Source organism: Squalius cephalus (genome assembly GCF_949319135.1).
Source record: "Squalius cephalus genome assembly, chromosome: 24".
Classification (NCBI taxonomy): Eukaryota; Metazoa; Chordata; class Actinopteri; order Cypriniformes; family Leuciscidae; genus Squalius; species Squalius cephalus.
This window is the reverse complement of record NC_137145.1, coordinates 210,001-225,000: the sequence shown is the minus strand read 5'-3', so window position 1 is coordinate 225,000 and position 15,000 is coordinate 210,001. Positions and strand designations below refer to the sequence as shown.

The 15,000-nt window shown below is 48.6% G+C and overlaps 1 protein-coding gene across 1 annotated transcript in view; it reads right to left on the bottom strand.

Annotated features, from left to right (window-relative positions):
• sim2 (SIM bHLH transcription factor 2) overlaps positions 1 to 15,000 on the bottom strand; it is a 24,178-nt gene that overhangs the window by 235 nt on the left and 8,943 nt on the right. The window contains exons 6-10 of the mRNA XM_079860675.1: positions 8,574 to 8,773; positions 6,567 to 6,673; positions 6,293 to 6,440; positions 5,724 to 6,214; positions 1 to 818 (exon numbers count right to left, since the gene is read on the bottom strand). The exon at positions 1 to 818 is cut by the window's left edge and continues 235 nt beyond it. Of these exons, the coding sequence (XP_079716801.1) occupies positions 412 to 818; positions 5,724 to 6,214; positions 6,293 to 6,440; positions 6,567 to 6,673; positions 8,574 to 8,773 (1,353 nt within the window). The 3' untranslated portion in view covers positions 1 to 411. The remainder of the gene's footprint in view (positions 819 to 5,723; positions 6,215 to 6,292; positions 6,441 to 6,566; positions 6,674 to 8,573; positions 8,774 to 15,000) is intronic.

The following is a 15,000-nucleotide window of genomic DNA, read 5'->3' as shown; positions in this document are numbered from 1 at the left end:
ATTACAGATGAGGAGGCTGTAATCAACGCTTCAGTTCTGAAATGTGTCTGTAGTTACAGAAGTCCTGCTGAAAGTTTGCTTTTAAATGGTTAAAATAGATTAAATGTTTTCATTTGGTAAATAATGGCACAAAAGCGTGTTTCAAATACAATATGTGGATCATTGTCACTTGCATATCTGTGAGTTTAGTGAACAGTGACGTTCATCTGGAGACCCTGAATCACCGAAACGTATTTAAGCTTCTTCTTCCTGGGTATTCCGGAGAGGATGGCTCTAGTATCCCGTTGAACTGGCAGCACAACGGGAAAAAATATATTCCATACCTGACGTTGCTTTATGAGTGATCAGAACATCTGCAGCTTTGCGGAAAACAGTAGAAGAGGTCGGAGGTCAGTGTGATCGGACGGCGCGTCACCTCTCGTTGCTGATGATGACCGACGTGCCGATGCAGTGAGGAGCGCGGTGTCCGTCGGGACCGGGGCTCTGGGTCCGGTACAGGTACGGCCGGTGTCCGTCGGGAGCGCTCTGGGTCCGGTACAGGTACGGGTTTCCCTCCTCGCTCAGAGCACAGGGTCCGGGTGGGAAAGAGCCACGTTTGGACAGAACATGGTGGAGGTTCAGAGAAACGTACGGACTCTGTGTCGTTCCCAGCAGCCTCTTCTCCTCCGGGTCGCTCTGATCCGAGAGCCTGTCCTCGTATGGCCTGCGCTGACCGAAGCCCTGGTTCTGGTTCTGACCGGGTTCCTCTTTAAACGCAGCGGCAGGTCTGAAGCCTCCGGGCAGAAGCTGAGCTGCGAACGTGCCGTCGGCCGCCGGACCTGATGAACACAGAGCGGGTTAGATGTCCCTTTCTGTGAATCTAGTCCATTCATGACCTCAGAACGATTCAATTCGATTCACAATGAAATTTGTTATTAAAGGTGACATTTCATTAAAGGCCCCTCTTCACCAGATGTAATATAAATCTATGGAGAATGTGTCTGTGAAATTTCAGCTCAAAATACCAATCATTTATTACAGCTTGTCAAATTTGCCCCTCTTTGGGTGTGAGCAAAAACACGCCGTTTTTGTGTGTGTCCCTTTAAATGCAAATGAGCTTTAGCCCCGCCTCCGTTCAGAAGAGGGCGGAGTCTTAACAGAAAGCTTAGCTTCAGAAACTCCGGCAATAACAGAACAGGCCAATCTCACTCATCCAGAATCCCAGAATAACCAGTAGCGAGTGCAGCCTTACGGAGAGACTCAGGAAATCTGATCGGCTTATTTACTGACATGCTTGCAGAGAAAGGCTCACCAGAACAAAGTTACTGGGTTTCACTTTTCATGTTTTCTGTGTTGGTAGAAGCACCAATTATAGATTATAGCACTTACACACGGGAAAAGTCAGATTTCCATGATATGTCCCCTTTAACTGATTTCATGTTTAGATATTATACTCTATACTAGTTTAGCAGTTCCTTTGGTTTTTAGTTTGCTTATTTGGGGTTTAAAAGACACTTTAACTCTTTCCACACCATTGACAGAATTTTCTTATTGATACTGTAGGGGGCGCTATAACTTCTAAAAGAGTAGAGAATCTCCAGATCAAAGGACATGTGAAAAAGAAGCAGAAACAAGCAATAGAAGCATTGCTGACGCACATGTAGTCTTTGACAAAAACACGATTTTCTCAGGTTTTCTTGAGAACAAAAGCAAAAAAAAACTGCTGGTGTGGAAAGAGTGAATATTCAGTGATATTATTGGTCTGACTGCACTGACACAATCAGATGAGAACAGAACCTGAACTGAATCATGACTCTCTTCTGAAGCATGACTCTCTTTTCTCATATTTGATGAAGTTTGCATCATTGATTCTGATATTTTCCTGTTAATTTCTGTGAAGCTTGAAATGATCTGTACTGTATAAACGCTATAGAAATATTGATCTACGATTCAAAAATGAATCTAATATAAATCAACAGAATCGATGCATTGAGGAAACTTAAAATTAACTCATACATGCACCCTAACTCATACATGTGCATCAGCCATGCTTCTATCGCTCGCTTTCATCGCTCGCTTCCATCGCTCGCTTTCATCGCTCGCTTTCATCGCTCGCTTCCATCGCTCGCTTCCATCGCTCGCTTCCATCGCTCGCTTTCATCGCTCGCTTTCATCGCTCGCTTCCATCGCTCGCTTCCATCGCTCGCTTCTATCGCTCGCTTTCATCGCTCGCTTCTATCGCTCGCTTCAATCGCTCGCTTTCATCGCGCTCGCTTTCATCGCGCTCGCTTTCATCGCTCGCTTCTATCGCTCGTTTTCATCGCTCGCTTCTATCGCTCGCTTTCATCGCTCGCTTTCATCGCTCGCTTCAATCGCTCGCTTTCATCGCGCTCGCTTTCATCGCTCGCTTCTATCGCTCGTTTTCATCGCTCGCTTCTATCGCTCGCTTTCATCGCTCGCTTTCATCGCTCGCTTCAATCGCTCGCTTTCATCGCGCTCGCTTTCATCGCTCGCTTCTATCGCTCGTTTTCATCGCTCGCTTCTATCGTTCGCTTTCATCGCTCGTTTTCATCGCTCGCTTCAATCGCTCGCTTTCATCGCGCTCGCTTTCATCGCTCGCTTCTATCGCTCGCTTCCATCGCTCGCTTCCATCGCTCGCTTCCATCGCTCGCTTCAATCGCTCGCTTCAATCGCTCGCTTCAATCGCTCGCTTTCATCGCGCTCGCTTTCATTGCTCGCTTCTATCGCTCGCTTCAATCGCTCGCTTTCATCGCGCTCGCTTTCATCGCGCTCGCTTTCATCGCGCTCGCTTTCATCGCGCTCGCTTTCATCGCTCGCTTCTATCGCTCGTTTTCATCGCTCGCTTCAATCGCTCGCTTTCATCGCGCTCGCTTTCATCGCGCTCGCTTTCATCGCGCTCGCTTTCATCGCTCGCTTTCATCGCTCGCTTCTATCGCTCGCTTCAATCGCTCGCTTTCATCGCGCTCGCTTTCATCGCTAGCTTTCATCGCTCGCTTTCATCGCTCGCTTCTATCGCTCGTTTTCATCGCTCGCTTCAATCGCTTGCTTTCATCGCGCTCGCTTTCATCGCGCTCGCTTTCATCGCTCGCTTCTATCGCTCGCTTCCATCGCTCGCTTCAATCGCTCGCTTCAATCGCTCGCTTCTATCGCTCGCTTCTATCGCTCGCTTCTATCGCTCGCTTCTATCGCTCGTTTTCATCGCTCGCTTCAATCGCTCGCTTTCATCGCGCTCGCTTCAATCGCTCGCTTTCATCGCGCTCGCTTTCATCGCGCTCGTTTTCATCGCTCGCTTCAATCGCTCGCTTCCATCGCTCGCTTCTATCGCTCGCTTTCATTGCTCGCTTCTATCGCTCGCTTCTATCGCTCGCTTCAATCGCTCGCTTCAATCGCTCGCTTTCATCGCTCGCTTCTATCGCTCGTTTTCATCGCTCGCTTCAATCGCTCGCTTTCATCGCGCTCGTTTTCATCGCTCGCTCCTATCGCTCGCTCCTATCGCTCGCTTCTATCGCTCGCTTCTATCGCTCGCTTCTATCGCTCGCTCCTATCGCTCGCTCCTATCGCTCGCTCCTATCGCTCGCTTCTATCGCTCGCTTCCATCGCTCGCTTCCATCGCTCGCTTCTATCGCTCGCTTTCATCGCTCGCTTCTATCGCTCGCTTCTATCGCTCGCTTTCATCGCTCGCTTCTATCGCTCGTTTTCATCGCTCGCTTCAATCGCTCGCTTTCATCGCGCTCGTTTTCATCGCTCGCTTCTATCGCTCGCTTCTATCGCTCGCTTCTATCGCTCGCTTCTATCGCTCGCTTCTATCGCTCGCTTCTATCGCTCGCTTCTATCGCTCGCTTCAATCGCTCGCTTCAATCGCTCGCTTCAATCGCTCGCTTCAATCGCTCGCTTTCATCGCGCTCGCTTCTATCGCTCGCTTCTATCGCTCGCTCCTATCGCTCGCTCCTATCGCTCGCTCCTATCGCTCGCTTCCATCGCTCGCTTCCATCGCTCGTTTTCATCGCTCGCTTCTATCGCTCGCTCCTATCGCTCGCTCCTATCGCTCGCTCCTATCGCTCGCTTCCATCGCTCGCTTCCATCGCTCGCTTCTATCGCTCGCTTCCATCGCTCGTTTTCATCGCTCGCTTCTATCGCTCGCTCCTATCGCTCGCTCCTATCGCTCGCTCCTATCGCTCGCTCCTATCGCTCGCTTCCATCGCTCGCTTCCATCGCTCGCTCCTATCGCTCGCTTCCATCGCTCGTTTTCATCGCTCGCTTCTATCGCTCGCTCCTATCGCTCGCTTCCATCGCTCGCTTCCATCGCTCGCTTCTATCGCTCGCTCCTATCGCTCGCTTCCATCGCTCGCTTCCATCGCTCGCTTCCATCGCTCGCTCCTATCGCTCGCTCCTATCGCTCGCTCCTATCGCTCGCTCCTATCGCTCGCTTCCATCGCTCGCTTCCATCGCTCGTTTTCATCGCTCGCTTCTATCGCTCGCTCCTATCGCTCGCTTCTATCGCTCGCTCCTATCGCTCGCTCCTATCGCTCGCTCCTATCGCTCGCTCCCATCGCTCGCTCCCATCGCTCGCTTCCATCGCTCGCTTCCATCGCTCGCTTCCATCGCTCGCTCCTATCGCTCGCTTCCATCGCTCGCTCCTATCGCTCGCTCCTATCGCTCGCTCCTATCGCTCGCTCCCATCGCTCGCTCCCATCGCTCGCTCCCATCGCTCGCTTCCATCGCTCGCTTCCATCGCTCGCTTCCATCGCTCGCTTCCATCGCTCGCTTCCATCGCTCGCTCCTATCGCTCGCTCCTATCGCTCGCTTCCATCGCCCGCTTTCATCGCTCGCTTTCATCGCTCGCTTCTATCGCTCGCTTCTACCGCTCGCTTTCATCGCTCGCTTTCATCGCTCGCTTTCATCGCTCGCTTCTATCGCTCGCTTTCATCGCTCGCTTCTATCGCTCGCTTCTATCGCTCGCTCCTATCGCTCGCTTCAATCGCTCGCTTCAATCGCTCGCTTCTATCGCTCGCTTCTATCGCTCGCTCCTATCGCTCGCTCCTATCGCTCGCTTCAATCGCTCGCTTCAATCGCTCGCTCCTATCGCTCGCTCCTATCGCTCGCTTCAATCGCTCGCTTCAATCGCTCGCTTCTATCGCTCGCTTCTATCGCTCGCTTCAATCGCTCATCGCTCGCTTCCATCGCTCGCTTCTAACGCTCGCTTTTAACGCTCGCTTCCATCGCTCGCTTCTAACGCTCGCTTTTAACGCTCGCTTTCATCGCTCGCTTCCATCGCTCGCTTCCATCGCTCGCTTCCATCGCTCGCTTCCATCGCTCGCTTTCATCGCTCGCTTTCATCGCTCGCTTCTATCGCTCGCTTCAATCGCTCGCTTCAACCGCTCGCTTTCATCGCTCGCTTCCATCGCTCGCTTCCATCGCTCGCTTTCATCGCTCGCTTTCATCGCTCGCTTTCATCGCTCGCTTCTATCGCTCGCTTTCATCGCTCGCTTCTGCTGCTTCTATCACTCGCTTCTGCTGCTTCTTCACCTGTGTTTTGATCCAGAGGTTCAGTACTCAGAGAATGCGTAACAGCGCCCCCTACAGTAAAACAGTGGAAAATCCCATCAATGGCTGGGAAAGAGTTCAATTTAATCGCCATTAGCGATTAACAGCCCTGCTATGTGTCCGTCTGTCAGATCTGAAGTCAGTGACTCTGGTGTGTGTGTGTGTGTGTGTGTAGGTACCAGAGAATGCGCTGCAGGCAGGAGTTTGCAGGTGCGCCACAGGTTTATTAGCGCAGCTCCAGGGCGACTGCAGTGAGGAGAGGACGGGTCGTCTGGAGGAGATCGGGGTCACCGCTGCTTTCCGGCAGTCGCTGGAGGCCTGCGTCTGCGTGTGTGTGTGTGTGTATGTGTATGCATAGGACAGAGGCAGCGTGTGAGACGGCTCCTGGACGTGCATCAGTGAGACGGGGCTCTGCTGGCAGCTCTTCCAGGACGGAGACTCCAGCGGGGTCTGGAAACCACAAGCACTCGAGGTCACGTTCCCAGGTGAGTCTGTCAGCACCTTCACCTGCGAATACGGACATGCTTTGGCTTTGCTTTTGAGTTTGGCTGCTTTGGCTTTCAGCTGTTTGCGTGAGTCCTGAGGAGCTGCGAGACAGCTCTTATAGGACAGAGACGGTCTGGATCTGCTCTGGTCCTGAGAGAGCTGCATCTCTTTATATTCCACATCCCTGCGGAGAGAGAGGCACGACATCAGAGCGAGTGGATCTGGCTCAACACTGCTGTGAGGGAGGTCAAAGGTCACTCACGTGAGGACGTAGTTGACGCTGACGATGCAGTGCGGTCGAGACGAGCGGCTGTTGTGGACGATGGTGGCGCAGCTCTGCAACCAGACCCAGCCGCCGTGTTTCGACAGCAGACGGTAGTACTTGGTGGTGACCTGCCCCTTCACCAGCACTGAGACACACACACACACAGCTTCACTAGGGTTTCCATGCAAACGCTGCTCAGACGTGTCAGTAGAACGAACACATTCATGCTGCGGCTGTAGATGATCTACAGAGGAAAGTGTGTGTGACTCACGTAGATGATGTGCGTATCGCAGCTGGAAGACGTCACAGCCGTGGACGTGATGGTAGAGAGTCTTCTCAATCAGATCCTGCGGCTCATAACCGGTTAACTCCGCCACCCTGACACACACACACACAAACACAAACACGTTCAGATGAAAGAGACCCCTTCTGCTTCTACCAATCACAGCTGATGTCTCTTCCAGACTGTAAGTATGATTGGTGCATTCAAGTCCTCCTGAGAAGTTTGTATTTTCAAGTTGGAAAGTCGGAAATACGATGTCAAGTCACTTTGATTGGAGCAAGATTGCGATGTATCATTTCTGCAAAAATTCTGCAAGATTTTTTAACTCTACTTCTACAAAATTATGATTAAAGAATGCATGTTCTGTTTTTACTCATTTTAAGGAGATGATGTAAATTGTATCGGTATATATTATTTTGCACATGCAATTTAGCTAGTTTTATTGTAAATGGAAAAAATACTTTTATTCATTTCAACAAATTGACCATCGATACAGAAGCTGTTTCTCACGGTTGATCATGTGCGTTCGCTGCTACATGAGGCTCGTCCTCAGTGTTTCTGTCTCGTTTTACAGCACAAAAGCAAAATGACTGAAGATATTAAATCTTGTTTACTGAAAAACTGATCAAAATTAAATGACGTGCTTAAAACAAGTACAAATATCTGCCAGAAAAATAATCTTAATTTGAAGGGGAAACAAGATAATTTTTCTGACGCCACTGGCAGATATTTTTAAGCACAAATTCACTTCATTTTTCATAAAACAAGACTTAATATCTTCACATATTCACATATATCTATAATTTTGCTTCTCCAGTAAATGATGCACTATATTGCCAAAAGTTTTGGGTTGTCTGCCTTCACATGCACATGAACTTTAATGGCATCCCATCTTAATCCCTAGGGTTTAATAGAGTTGCTCCACCCTTTGTATCTATAACAGCTTCAACTCTTCGGGGAAGGCTTTCCACAAAGTTTAGGAGTGTGTTTATTGGGAGTGTTTGGTCAGGCACTGACCAAAGCTGTTCTATGGGGTTGAGCTCAGGACTCTGTGCAGGAGTCCAGTTCCTCCACACCAAACTCCTCATCCATGTGTTTATGGTCCTGCTCTGTGCACTGGAGCGCAGTCATGCTGGAACAGGAACATCCCCAAACTCTTCCCACAAAGATGGAAGCATGAAACTGTCTGAAATGTCTTGGTTTGCTGAAGCATTAAGAGTTCCTTTCACTGGAACTAAGAGGCCGAGCCCTGAAGAACAACCCCACACCATCACCCCCCCTCCCCCCTCCACCAAACAACCCCACACCATCACCCCAGGAGGAGATCGGGGTCACCGGTGCCTGAAGGGCACAGAAGTTTGGAGGTCTGTAGATATTGACTATTCAGAAAGTTGTGCACTGTGAGCCTCAGCATGCACCATCATTTTACAAGGCTTAACACTTCGTGGCTGAGTTGCTGTTGTTCCCAATTGCTTCCACTTTGTTATAATACCACTAACAGTTGACCATGGAATATTTCGTAGTGAGGAAATTTCAGGAATGGACTTATTGCACAGGTGGCAACCGATCATGGTCCCACGCTTGAGTTCACTGAGCTCCTGAGAGCGACCCAGTCTTTCACAGATGTGTGTAGAAGCGTCTGCATGCCTAGTGCTTGATTTATACAACTGTGGCCATGGAAGTGATTGGAACACCTGAATTCAATGATTTGGAGGAGTGTCCCAATTCTTTTAGCAATATAGAGTATCTTGATTTTAGAATGTTTAGATATTTATGCTGGAAAAGACAGAAACACTGAGGAAGAGCCTGATGTTCGCAGTATTCGACCGGTAAATAGGATCTTTCCGACATGACTTGAATGCACTGTATTAGCTGTTGAAGTTAAAGTTGAGCGCTGCACTGTGAGAGTGTGTGTGTGTGTGTGTGTGTGTGTGTGTGTGTGTGCGTGCTGCTGTGCCTGTGAGAGACAGTGTTCAGAGTTCAGCCAAATCTCACCTGCTGTCCAGGAAAATGAGTTTGAGATCGAGACTCGCGCGGAACATGAACATGTTGCTGTGGAGTTTGATCTCCGTCACGCCGCTGGGAGGAAGAGACTGACCGACGGCCACCAGACCCACGATCTGATAGCAGGACTCGTACAGAGACACGTCCATCACGAACTGACGGAGCTTCAGGTATCCGCTGCAGTGAATCACCTGTGAGCATCAGACTGGTTCAGTGTTTCATGTGTGGAAGAAGTTCAGCAGAGTGTGTGTGTGTGTTAGAGAGTGTATGTGTGTGTCTTTTTCTCATTGTATTTTAGCGCAGTTGTAGTTACTAGGAAACATTGTTTGTTTACTGTGCTCACGCGCTAGAATCGTGTGGTGAAGTCTCATTTGTTCACGTTTGGGTAAACAGTTTTGATAGTGAGGCGTGTCCAGCTGTATTCAATCACGACATTTCAGGTGGGTATAAAATCAAGTAGTATACAGCGGCAGCAGACGCAGCAGCCCTCGTGTGAAGACTCTACCTGCACGACTCCACCGAGCAAGGACACTGACAAGGCACTTGAGTAATTTCTTGTTATTTCCTTCCTTTTTCTACACAACTTGTTCTCATCTTTCTGTTTGTGACCTCTCTTCACTATGTGCTTCCAAATCCCTACAATTACTAACACGCAAAATCAAATGTCACACGTAGGAGGCTGTGCCATCCTAACAACCTGCGTACCTTTCCAGTGTCTTCTAGTCCTTTAATCTCTTTTCCTATCGATCTCTGGAATTGCCAGTCCACTGTAAACAAAGGTGATTTCATTACATATATTTCTAGTCATTCAGGGCTCAGCCAATTGGCCCTGACTGAGTCCTGGGTCGGACCAGAGGATACTGCCACACCTGCTGCTCTCTCCACTAACTTCACTTTCTCACACACTCCTCGGCTTACCCGAAGGGATGGAGTTTATCCTTTTCAATCTCTGTGTGACAACAGCTCATTTGAATCGCATTCAATTATTATCACAAGTCCTATTAAAATGCATTTTGTAGTTATTTATCGTCCCCCAGATCAGCTTTGGAGTTTCTTGGAGGAGTTGGATGTGTTACTCTCATCCTTCCCTGAGGATGGTACTCCTCGGGTTGTTGGAGGCTGTAACATCCACCTAGAAAAGCCTCAGGCTGCTGATTTCCAGACTTTGCTCGCCTCATTCGACCTCAAACAAGTATCTACTACGGCTACTCACAAATCAGCTAACCTATAGGACCTTATTTACACACACTACTGCTCCACTGACCATACACTGGTCACTCCACTGCACACCTCAGATCACTTCCTCCTCACTCTCAACTTCAACCTGCCTCAGAACACAACACACACTTCTCCACAGGTCACCTTTCGGCGAAACCTACGCTCACTCTCACCCTCTCGCCTATCCTCTTTGGTCTCATCCACACTTCCTCCTCCTAATCAGCTCTCATCACTAGATACTAACAGTGCAACTGATACTATTTTCTCCACTCTAACATCGTGCTTGGAAAACTTCTGCCCCCTTTCCTCCAGGCCAGCCCGCGCCACACCCTCTGCAGAGAGAAAGTGGCGCAAATCGAAAGATCCTACTGACCTTGGTCTTTTTCAATCCCTCCTCTCTTTCTTCTCTGCTAATGTCTCTACTGCTAAAATCATTTACTATCACAACAAAATTAACAATTCTTCTGATTCTCGCATGCTTTTCAAAACTTTCTCCTCTCTTCTTAACCCTCCTCCTCTTTCATCAACCCTAACAGTGGACGATTTTGCCACATTCTTCATAAATGACACAACCACCATCGGGAGCCAATTCTCCACACCACAAACTGACACACACATTTTAACAGCAAACTCTTCCTTCTCTCCGCTCTCAGAGGCAGAAGTCTCCAAACTCAGGATGAGTTCCAATCACCCTACTACCTGTCCGCTTGATCCTATTCCCACTCATCTACTTCAAGCCATTTCTTCCTCAGTTGTACCTGCACTCACTCGTATCATCAACACCTCTCTTCACAGTGGTATCTTTCCCACAGCAGAGGCTCTGATAACCCCACTGCTTAAGAAACCCACTCTGAATCCAGCACATCTGGAAAATTACAGACCGGTATCCCTTCTTCCATTCATTGCTAAAACACTTGAACGAGTCGTGTTCAATTAAGTCTCTACATTTCTCACACAGATCAACAAGTCTGGTTTCAGAATCAGAAGCTTCACTCAACTGAGACGGCCCTGCTCTTGGTTATTGAAGCTCTGAGACTGGCAAGAGCAGCTTCCAAATCCTCAGTACTCATCCTGCTGGATCTGCTGCTGCTTTTGACACAATTAACCTCCAGATCATCCTGTCAACCCTCATGATAAAGGGCATCTCAGGAACAGCACTCCAATGGTTCAGGTCTGACCTATCAGTAGGTCCTTCAGGGTGTCGTGGAGGAGTGAATGTCTGAGACCCAACATCTAGCTACTGGAGTGCCTCAGGGCTCAGTGCTGGGACCGCTTCTCTTCTCCATCTACATGACATCACTAGTGTCTGTCGTTCAGAAACATGGTTTATCCCATCACTGTTATCATCTAGCTACTGGAGTGCCTCAGGGCTCAGTGCTGGGACCGCTTCTCTTCTCCATCTACATGACATCACTAGTGTCTGTCATTCAGAAACATGGTTTATCCCATCACTGTTATCATCTAGCTACTGGAGTGCCTCAGGGCTCAGTGCTGGGACCGCTTCTCTTCTCCATCTACATGACATCACTAGTGTCTGTCATTCAGAAACATGGTTTATCCCATCACTGTTATCATCTAGCTACTGGAGTGCCTCAGGGCTCAGTGCTGGGACCGCTTCTCTTCTCCATCTACATGTCATCACTAGTGTCTGTCATTCAGAAACATGGTTTACCCCATCACTGTTATCATCTAGCTACTGGAGTGCCTCAGGGCTCAGTGCTGGGACCGCTTCTCTTCTCCATCTACATGACATCACTAGTGTCTGTCGTTCAGAAACATGGTTTATCCCATCACTGTTATCATCTAGCTACTGGAGTGCCTCAGGGCTCAGTGCTAGGACCGCTTCTCTTCTCCATCTACATGACATCACTAGTGTCTGTCATTCAGAAACATGGTTTATCCCATCACTGTTATCATCTAGCTACTGGAGTGCCTCAGGGCTCAGTGCTGGGACTGCTTCTCTTCTCCATCTACATGACATCACTAGTGTCTGTCATTCAGAAACATGGTTTATCCCATCACTGTTATCATCTAGCTACTGGAGTGCCTCAGGGCTCAGTGCTGGGACCGCTTCTCTTCTCCATCTACATGACATCACTAGTGTCTGTCGTTCAGAAACATGGTTTATCCCATCACTGTTATCATCTAGCTACTGGAGTGCCTCAGGGCTCAGTGCTGGGACCGCTTCTCTTCTCCATCTACATGACATCACTAGTGTCTGTTGTTCAGAAACATGGTTTATCCCATCACTGTTATCATCTAGCTACCGGAGTGCCTCAGGGCTCAGTGCTGGGACTGCTTCTCTTCTCCATCTACATGACATCACTAGTGTCTGTCGTTCAGAAACATGGTTTATCCCATCACTGTTATCATCTAGCTACTGGAGTGCCTCAGGGCTCAGTGCTGGGACCGCTTCTCTTCTCCATCTACATGACATCACTAGTGTCTGTCGTTCAGAAACATGGTTTATCCCATCACTGTTATCATCTAGCTACTGGAGTGCCTCAGGGCTCAGTGCTGGGACCGCTTCTCTTCTCCATCTACATGTCATCACTAGTGTCTGTCATTCAGAAACATGGTTTATCCCATCACTGTTATCATCTAGCTACTGGAGTGCCTCAGGGCTCAGTGCTGGGACTGCTTCTCTTCTCCATCTACATGACATCACTAGTGTCTGTTGTTCAGAAACATGGTTTATCCCATCACTGTTATCATCTAGCTACCGGAGTGCCTCAGGGCTCAGTGCTGGGACTGCTTCTCTTCTCCATCTACATGACATCACTAGTGTCTGTCGTTCAGAAACATGGTTTATCCCATCACTGTTATCATCTAGCTACTGGAGTGCCTCAGGGCTCAGTGCTGGGACTGCTTCTCTTCTCCATCTACATGACATCACTAGTGTCTGTCGTTCAGAAACATGGTTTATCCCATCACTGTTATCATCTAGCTACTGGAGTGCCTCAGGGCTCAGTGCTGGGACCGCTTCTCTTCTCCATCTACATGTCATCACTAGTGTCTGTCATTCAGAAACATGGTTTATCCCATCACTGTTATCATCTAGCTACTGGAGTGCCTCAGGGCTCAGTGCTGGGACTGCTTCTCTTCTCCATCTACATGACATCACTAGTGTCTGTCGTTCAGAAACATGGTTTATCCCATCACTGTTATCATCTAGCTACTGGAGTGCCTCAGGGCTCAGTGCTGGGACTGCTTCTCTTCTCCATCTACATGACATCACTAGTGTCTGTCGTTCAGAAACATGGTTTATCCCATCACTGTTATCATCTAGCTACTGGAGTGCCTCAGGGCTCAGTGCTGGGACCGCTTCTCTTCTCCATCTACATGACATCACTAGTGTCTGTCGTTCAGAAACATGGTTTATCCCATCACTGTTATCATCTAGCTACTGGAGTGCCTCAGGGCTCAGTGCTGGGACCGCTTCTCTTCTCCATCTACATGTCATCACTAGGATCTGTCATTCAGAAACATGGTTTATCCCATCACTGTTATCATCTAGCTACTGGAGTGCCTCAGGGCTCAGTGCTGGGACCGCTTCTCTTCTCCATCTACATGACATCACTAGTGTCTGTCGTTCAGAAACATGGTTTATCCCATCACTGTTATCATCTAGCTACTGGAGTGCCTCAGGGCTCAGTGCTGGGACCGCTTCTCTTCTCCATCTACATGTCATCACTAGGATCTGTCATTCAGAAACATGGTTTATCCCATCACTGTTATCATCTAGCTACTGGAGTGCCTCAGGGCTCAGTGCTGGGGCCGCTTCTCTTCAACATCTCCATCTTATCAGTAGGAGCTGTCATTCAGTCATTCATCAACTTGGTTTTTCCTATCACTGCTACACTGACAACACACAACTCTTTCTCTCACTCCATCCGGATGATCCGACGGGAGCTGCTCGCATCTCAGCCTGCCTGACAGACATTTCTGGCTGGATGAAGGACCACCACCTTCAACTAAACCCGGTAAAGACAGAACTGCTTGTGGTCTCGGCCAACCAAACACTTCATCACAACTTCTCCATTCAGCTGGGTTCATCATCCATAACTCCATCCAGGTCAGCCAAGAACCTTGGAGTTGTGATTGATGATCAGTTGAGCTTCACAGACCTGCAGATTTGCCTTATACAACATTAGGAGGATCAGGCCCTTCCTATCAGAGCTACACAACTCCTTGTCCAAGCTCTTGTTTTGTCCAGACTGGAATATTGTAATGCTCTCTCCTTCCAGCATCACTGTCAAACCTCTGCAACTGATCCAGATGCTGCATCAAGAGTGTCTTTATCGAGCTGAAGAGACACATGTCACTCCTCTCCTCATAAACCTACACTGGTTCCCAACAGCTGCTCGCATCAGATTCAAGGCACTGATGTTTTCCTGCAGAACAACCACTGGCTCTGCTCCCTATACCTAAACTCACTACTTCAGTCCGATGTGTCTACAGAAGCTTGTGTTCTGCAAGTGAACGTCGCCTCGTGGTGCATCATCCCATAGAGACACAGAATCACTTTCATGGACCTTGCTGGTCCAAAACGCAGCAGCTCAAATTCTTACCAGAACCAGGAAGTATGACCATATTAGCCCGGTTCTGTCAACACTGCATTGGCTCCCTATTAAACATCGTATACATTTTAAAATGTTGCTGATTACTTACAAAGCACTAAATGGTTTAGCTCCGCAGTGCTTGAGCGAGCTCTTAACGCATTATAGACTTATATAATTCAATGTTAGGCTGCACAGATTAGGTCAGCCGGAACCGGGAACACTTCCCATAAATCCTGATGTACTCATTGGACACGACGACAACACAGTTCTGAAGTGTCCACTAGTCTCTCCCCTGTGAAGGCCTCCTTCCCTTCCCTTAACCTCTGTACAGATAAAATGTTGTCAAAGTAGTTCCGGCGATAAATAATTCTGTTTTATAAATTTTAAGGCCAGACAAGTAATTTGTTGAGGTCAATTTGTAAAGAAAGACTACACCTGTGCACAAATATATTCAAACGCGCATACCTATAGACTAAACACGTAATCCGCATGTGCACGCCGTCAGTGTTATCACAGATTTGCGTTTTTGAAGTTGGCGCAGAGATAACCTTGCACAGGGCTTGCACCTTGGAACCTATTTCAAGGTTTGCGTTCTCGAGCCACCAGGCACTGTTTTGTGCAAATGAGCGGCTCTTGTT